Below are 7,376 nucleotides of genomic sequence, written 5' to 3' on the forward strand. Positions count from 1 at the left end.
GCAGGAATGAAAACAAGGAAGGTACAAGTCAGAGTGGAACAGACAGGCAGATGCCGTTTTGCATTTTCAGTGCTTCGCGATTATAAAAATACTGAAATAGTAGTTTTCAGTTGTATTTTTTGAGCAAGTCTAACTAAAACCTTACAGCAGACGTGACCTTTTGCAGCATGCCAGAAATTTCACTCACGTTTGCGCTTTTCTAAGGAGCAGGCAAGAAGAATTTCACTCCGGAAGCCAGCAGTTAAAGTTGCATTCAATTATGCTCAATAAAGCGCTGTATAAAATGCCATGGTTCCTCTCCCTTCAGTTTATTTCTTGTGACGAGGAAAGCAAGATAACGCACAAAGAAAGATGTAAAAGTCATAAATGTGGACACACAAAGACATGCACTGACATTTTTCAAGGCTTTTATGGCAATGCTGAGGTTGTCAAAGCTGACATGAGGATGTGTGTAGTTTAGAGCCTTTCAAGATTGATTAGAGGACAGAAACGTGAATATTAGCAAAGAAGCAGAAGTGACATGATAAACAGGAAAGCTTAATCTTTACCACTGAAACTGTGTGGGAAAGATGGTAGAACGGTTTTTATCCGTGTGTCAGAGCACTCTGTGTCCAATAAGAGAACAACGCTTCCCATCACTAGTCACTTAAATGAAATACCATCCTCTAGTGAAACACGGCTGGTGCTCCTAATGGTGCTTTTCTTGTCAGGCTTGAGTTAGTTTTATACCGTTAATGGTGAAGGGACCCTTTAAATCGAAATCCTGCTCTATTTGGGTAGCATAACTAGGTATGGAAATGAATTCCTCCTGCTTGGTATTTTACACTTAGGCTAATGCAACGTGGAGTTTCTGTTCCTTTGGAAAGGTTTTATTTTCTTGCATGGGGAACTAGTTGGATTTATAGCTCTATTAAGCAAGGTGAGCCAGATATACTACTCATGGTGATTTTTATATTCCTCAACTCGAAGTGACCCAGTGAGTCTGAAAGTCACATAAAACTCAAAGCTGATGTCTTAATATTTGATCTGCTGCGATCGTGACCTGTTAACCTTTCACTTTAATGGCACTGTATAATTCTCCTTAAAAGTTGCCAATGTGACTCTGCCGTGGGGCTGATTGATGATAAAATCCACTTTGCGTAATCACCCCTCTGGAACGAGTGTTGTTTCTAGTAGATACTGATCTCCTGTATTTGTTATCTTAGATTTGAGAGAGACTTTGGTTTCTGATGTAATGTAGGGTTTGTGCAGATAGTATGCTCGGCAACTGAAGAGCTACAGAATACACAGGTCTTGAAAAGGCAAAAGTTTGTTTCATGTTGTGGTTCCCATAAACAGAAATTTTGGATAACATGGAGATTACTGTGATGACCTTATAACCTCTGGTGTAAGGAAGAGTCAAAGACAACCCTAAATATGCAGCATATGAATACCAACACTGCTTCACTGCAGCAAATATTCCTCGAATAATACACCTAAAGTTAGATTCTTTAATGCAGACTCAGTTTCAATCCTTTAGGGACTAAAACTTTGGTGTTGTGATCTCATGCAGCAGCAGAGTCATAAAGCAGCTTTTGAAAACCTGAAACACTTTAGAAAATGTAATTATTAGCTCAGTTTTGTCAATTAGCCTTTCAAAAACTGGTGTCTGGAGTTGCAGAATACATCCTGTGGAGGGGGGTCTTGGGAAAAGTCAGCAAGGGAGGCTTCTTAATCTTTACCTTCTCCAGAAGAAGTCTGGGGCTGTTTGAAGTTTACTTAAGCATCTGAGTAATTTCACCTTAATCTTTTCTTTTTTTCTTGTTTTTCTTTCCCATCAGATTTCCTCTATACCCAAAAGGAGGAGAGAAGCTTCAGTTTGAATATGGAGTGTATCTTCTCAACAAAAATATAGCACAGGTTGGTACACTGAGGTTTTATTAATTATTATTATTATCTACTATCTGCTTAGTGTCAGTATGGCATGAATGTGCATCCACGGTCTCATAATGCTGTTCTCCATGGGGAGCATCTGTGAACTTCCTCAAATCATTGTCTTCACCTTCCTTACAGCTTTGTGCTTGAGATTTTCTTCTGTGGTGCTTAAAGAAGGGCTTGTCAGCTAATAATGAATATTTTCCTTAGTTAAGTCTGTTAATAATAATAATGAAGTCCTCTATTCATCCTTACTTCCTTGCTCTTAATGTATTTTAAAATTCATCCTTTATGCATGAGTGCTTACGAGTTCACAAACTTGTGTTTGAGGTGGTACTAATACCTGCTGCTAACACACCTGGTATGGTATTCAGAAAACATTCAAAAGCTCCTCTCAAAGAGGCTTGGGGAGGCCATTTAGACTGTTTCCTTGTCCTAGGTCAGGGTCAGCTGCTCTTCTGCCATCCCTGGAACATGTTTGCATACCTTTCCCTGAAGGAAAGCATGTGCTCTACATATTACTTAGTTTCAATCCTTGAGTGTTTTGGCCATTAGAGTCTTTTCTGACGTGTAATCCAAATCTGTGTTGCTTTTGTAAAATCACTTATTATAATATCTGTTCACTTAAGTTTCTTCTCCTCCTCAAACTTTGATACATTGAAGGACAACCTCTCCTGTTTAAAGTGTTATCTGATGGGTTGGATCTCATAAGAAGGACATGGATCTATTGGAGCGGGTCCAGGGGAGGCCACAAAGGTGATCAAGGGGCTGGAGCACCTTCCTTACGAGGACAGGTTGAGAGAATTGGGGGTGTTCAGCCTGGAGAAGAGAAGGCCCCAGGGAGACCTTTTTGTGGCCTTAAAGTGGCCTCTAAGAAAGCTGGGGAGAGACTCTATCAGGCTGCGTGGTGATAGGATGAGGGGTAACACTTTCAAATTGAAGGAGGGAAGATTTATATTAGATGTAAGGAAGAGGTTCTTTACTCTGTGGGTGGTGAGACCCTGTAAGAGGTTGCCCAGAGAAGCTGTGTATGCCCCATCCCTGGCAGTGTTCAATGCCAGGTCAGATGGGGCTTTGAGTAATCTGCTCTAGTGGAAGGCTTAGAGTCCCTTTTTCTTTCTAATGATGTGACATAACTCTAGAGATGGGGAAAGGAAGGTTGAGAATTCAGCCTCAGCTTTGTGCTCTCTGTGCCTGAGTCTATTAGCTACCCAGGTCACCTAATTAAAATACTGAATAGAACTGGAGTAAAGCCTAGGGTCAGATGGAGCCCTCTTTCACTACCACTTCCATTTACAGCAGTGAACCATTGTTTAACTACACCCAAAGAGGACTTTCTTGCTCTGTATTCGCTCATACTTCATCAATTTCTCATTTCCCCAGCATATTGCACCACAAAGAGCAAAGAGATTTGTTTAAATTCCAGCAGAAATATGACATTGCAGTTTGTAACCTGTTCATAAAGCTTGAAATTAGAGTGGTCTGACAGTTTTATTCTTGATAAATCTGGTATTTTTTTATGCTTAGCTTCTAGTTGTTTGTTTTTCCAGTTCTCTCTTCCACCACTCTTTCCTCATTCCTTACTCCAAATTGAAGTAAAGCTTCTGGGTCTGTTTGTTTGTTTTTTAAGTTCGAATCACATTTATCATTCTCCGGAGTTCTGGTATCCTGCCCACGCTTAGTGTATTTTGGAAGATAACCTCCAAGGGCTCTGATATTACTTAAAGGCTAAAATATCTTAAGATGAAGTTATTCAAGTCCTGCTAATCTTAGGAAATTCACTTAACCAAGCTGTTAATATAATTTAGACTGTGGCTCTTTGTTGCTGGTATTAATAATGGCAACCAGCTGTTCACACTTGACTTCTAGGGAAGACTACTGAGGAAAAAGGCATTCAATACTCTTCCCTTCAAATGCTTTGGGAGCTTTATCTCTGTTACACTCAAATCAATGCTTTCCTTAATCCCCCCTTACATAAATATATCAGTTCATTCTGTGACTCGTCAGTTGTGATGCTGCTTGCTTTGTTTTTTAGCCTTTCATGGATTTGTTCATTTTGGAGGTTTCTGTTCAGTTATGTGATGCAAATGCTCTGTGTTGCTTGATGGAGATGATGCACTGATTGAGCCCAAGACTTTACAGTTTTTGCAGTCTGCGTAAATTGGCACATGTGCTTATCGTGTTTGGTTTTTTATAGGAACTGTCACTGTTTCACTTGTTTTCCTGTTTCTCTTTGACTTGTCATCTCTGAGTTGTTACTGGAGTTGTTACTGCTGTTGGACCTATGGAAAGGAGTAGGGATTGAGCCGCTGTGCTGGGGACTGGGGAAGCTACACCTTGAATACTGTGTCCAGTTCTGTGCCCCTCACAGTACATTGAGGGGCTGGAGTGTGCCCAGAGAAAGGCAACGAAGCTGGTGCAGGGTCTGGAGCACAAGTGTGCTGAGGAGCGGCTGAGGGACCTGGGTGGATTGAGCCTGGAGCAAAGGAGGCTCAGGGGAGACTTTCTGGCTCTCCACAGCTGCTTAAAGAGAGTTTGGAGTGAGATGGGTGTTGGTCTCTCCTTTCCAGGAACAAGTGACAGGATGAGAGGAAATGGCCTCAAGCCTTGATGGATATTTGGAAAATTCATTGTAGAGTGGGTGGTCAGGCACTGGCCCAGGCTGCCAAGGCAGTGGTGGAATCCCCATCCTTGGAGGGGTTTAACAGCCATGTTGATGAGGGACACGGTTTAGGGACCCCGGCAGTGCAGAGTGAACAGTTGGACTCTGATACTAAAGGTCTCTTCCAACCAAATGATTCTGTGAAATCTCATTGTGATTTTTATTCTTGTCCTGTTTCTAAAGGACTATGGACAGTTGAACACATGGTCACTCACCAGTGTTGCCTTCTAGACCTTGCAGTTGGTTCCTGAAATCACAGGCTTGTGTTTAAACTCATAAAAATAAATGAAGACTTCACTTATTTGCATTAAAAAAGTTTACAAATTTATGTTGGGTCACTGGTGCTGGTACGAGCTGGTCCTAATTAGTGGCCAAACTTTGAAGTGGTTTGTACACCACTTGGGTCGCATGTTAATGCTTAAGATTGCATGCTGTTGAATATAAAACCATAATAAAAGTAAATCAGACTTTTTAGGGAGCTCCTACTTATTTAATCAGTAAAGTGTTACTGAAGTCCCCATAGAGTGGTGTAGTCACCTTTGTTTTGACATCCTTGGTCATTTGTCACAGCTTTTTGTAGTTCTGCCAAGGGGAGATTCTGTTGTGAAAGCAGAGCAGGTAGATAACATGCAGAAATATATCACACAACTTCTGTACTTGTGTGTGGGCTTGAGACAACCTGAGGTTGTCTGAGCCCTTTGTCTGCTCTTTGGAGGCTGGAACTGTTCAATTTAGCTTTTAGAAGATCTTAAGGCTGCTTTGAGACAAACTTCCAAATCTGCTTGGTTCATGCACCCTCTGCAAGTTCGCAGATGGCACTAAGTTGGGAGGTAGTGTTGATCTGCCTGAGGGTTGGGAAGCTCTGCAGAGAGATCTGGACAGACTGGATCAATGGGCTGAGGCCAATTGTATGAAATTTGACAAGACCTGCACTTGGGCCATAACAACCCCCTGCAACGTTACAGGCTTAGGGAAGAGTGGCTGGAAAGCTGCCCAGCGGAAAAGGACCCGGGGATGCTGGTCAACAGCCGATTGAACATAAGCCACCAGTGTGCCCGGGTGGCCAAGAAGGCCAATGGCATCCTGGTTTGTATCAGCACTAGTGTGGCCAGCAGGAGCAGGGAAGTGATTGTTCCCCTGGACTCGCCACTGGTGATGCCACACCTTGAGTACTGTGTCCAGTTTTGGGCCCCTCACTTCAAGAAGCATGTTGAGGGGCTGGAGTGTGTTCAGAGAAGGGCAACAAAACTAGTGAAGGGTTTAGAGAATTTGTCTCATGAGGAGTGGCTGAATGAACTGGCATTGTTTAGTCTGGAGAAGAGGAGGCTGAGGGGAGACCTTATCACTCTCTACAACTACCTGAAAGGAGGTTGTGGGGAGGTGGGGGTTGGTGTATTCTCCCATGTTATGAATGACAGGATGAGAGGGAATGGCCTTAAGTTTCATCAGGGGAAATTTAAGTTAGATATCAGGAAAAATTTCTTTAGACAGAGGGTCGTTAAGCATTGGAACAGGCTGCCCCGGGAGGTGGTGGAGTCCCCATCCCTGGGGGTGTTTAAAAGACATCTGGATTTGATGCTGGGGGACATGGTTTAGGGACCCTGGCAGCACAGGGTGAACAGTTGGACTGGATGATCTTAAAGGTCTCTTCCAACCAGATGATTCTGTGTAGATGTGTGAAAATAATGAAGTTTGGGTGGAGAATGAGCAGCTGCCTCTTATCTCTAGACCAGAGAGATGCCATATTTTCATCTTGGGAAGGAATTATTTTAAGGCCCAAAGGTGTTGGTCTCAGAGAACCAGTGCTGCAAATTGTTCTGTCGTGAATAAATGTGGTTAACTTAATGTGGTTGCTTAACTCCCTCTGGGCGCTGTGGGAAGACCGGAGGTGCCCAGGAGGAACAGTGCTGACTTTGCTGGAGTGTTAAGAGGTTGGGTCTCCACCACCTTCCTAGAATCATTCATGCAAGGCTTGATTAGCTGTGGGTGAGAAACAAAAAGCCCAGAACAACTTGTATTGACTTAAATACTTGAAAGGATTTGTATAAGCTTCCCCGGTTTTAATCTTTATTTTTTTCATTCCTTTCACAATTACCTGGAGTTTTGATGGTAAGGAGAACCGTGAAGCAGGGAAGAAGTGATGCTGGGGTGACTATTAAATAAAATTACTGAAATAAAAACTCTTCCAGAGATAAAGTGGTCCAGTTTTGTAAAACAGCAGGATAATAACAGTGGAAACCACATCTTGCACTTGGGAGAATTCAGCTGGAATTAGAAGCAGCTCAGTGCTAGCTTCGTTGAGCATTTATTTGGAGAAACTTGCTTTGCTGTTACATTCCAAAGTCAAAACAATATGTGTTAATTCTGAGAGTTTGTAATAACTTCCATCTGTATGTGAGCACAAATTGTTTCAATCCCCATATTTTCTATCTGTAAAATTGAATCCCTCACGAAGTTTACAGAACAGCTTTTTAAGTTGGATAATGTTAGGTAAGACCATAAATTTCCAATCAAGATTTCAGCTCTTTGACTCTAACAAACGTATAAATGATTTTTTTTAAAGGGAAATTAGTGACTTATGTCTAATATTGTCAACAAAAAAAAATCACTGTCATTCCAGAGCACTGTCAAAGGTGAAGCACAACCCAGTTGCTAAAAATGGGAGTGAATTGCTCAGCTCTCACAAGCATTAGGCACTGGGAGATCGGTAGGTAGATGACCCCAAAAACTCTGCCGCTGCTAAGATGTGGTAGGGAGGTATCTGAGGAAGATCAGGCTTCAGCAGGGGGATGGAATGAAC

General features: G+C 42.2%; 1 protein-coding gene across 1 annotated transcript in view; it reads left to right on the forward strand.

Annotated features, from left to right (window-relative positions):
* Nucleotides 1-7,376, forward strand: part of UVRAG (UV radiation resistance associated) — a 78,973-nt gene that overhangs the window by 45,922 nt on the left and 25,675 nt on the right. Inside the window, exon 13 of the mRNA XM_010142703.1 lies at nucleotides 1,821-1,899. Within this exon, the coding sequence (XP_010141005.1) occupies nucleotides 1,821-1,899 (79 nt within the window). The remainder of the gene's footprint in view (nucleotides 1-1,820; nucleotides 1,900-7,376) is intronic.

The sequence above is a fragment of the Buceros rhinoceros genome, unplaced genomic scaffold, assembly GCF_000710305.1.
Source record: "Buceros rhinoceros silvestris isolate BGI_N320 unplaced genomic scaffold, ASM71030v1 scaffold549, whole genome shotgun sequence".
NCBI lineage: Eukaryota > Metazoa > Chordata > Aves > Bucerotiformes > Bucerotidae > Buceros > Buceros rhinoceros.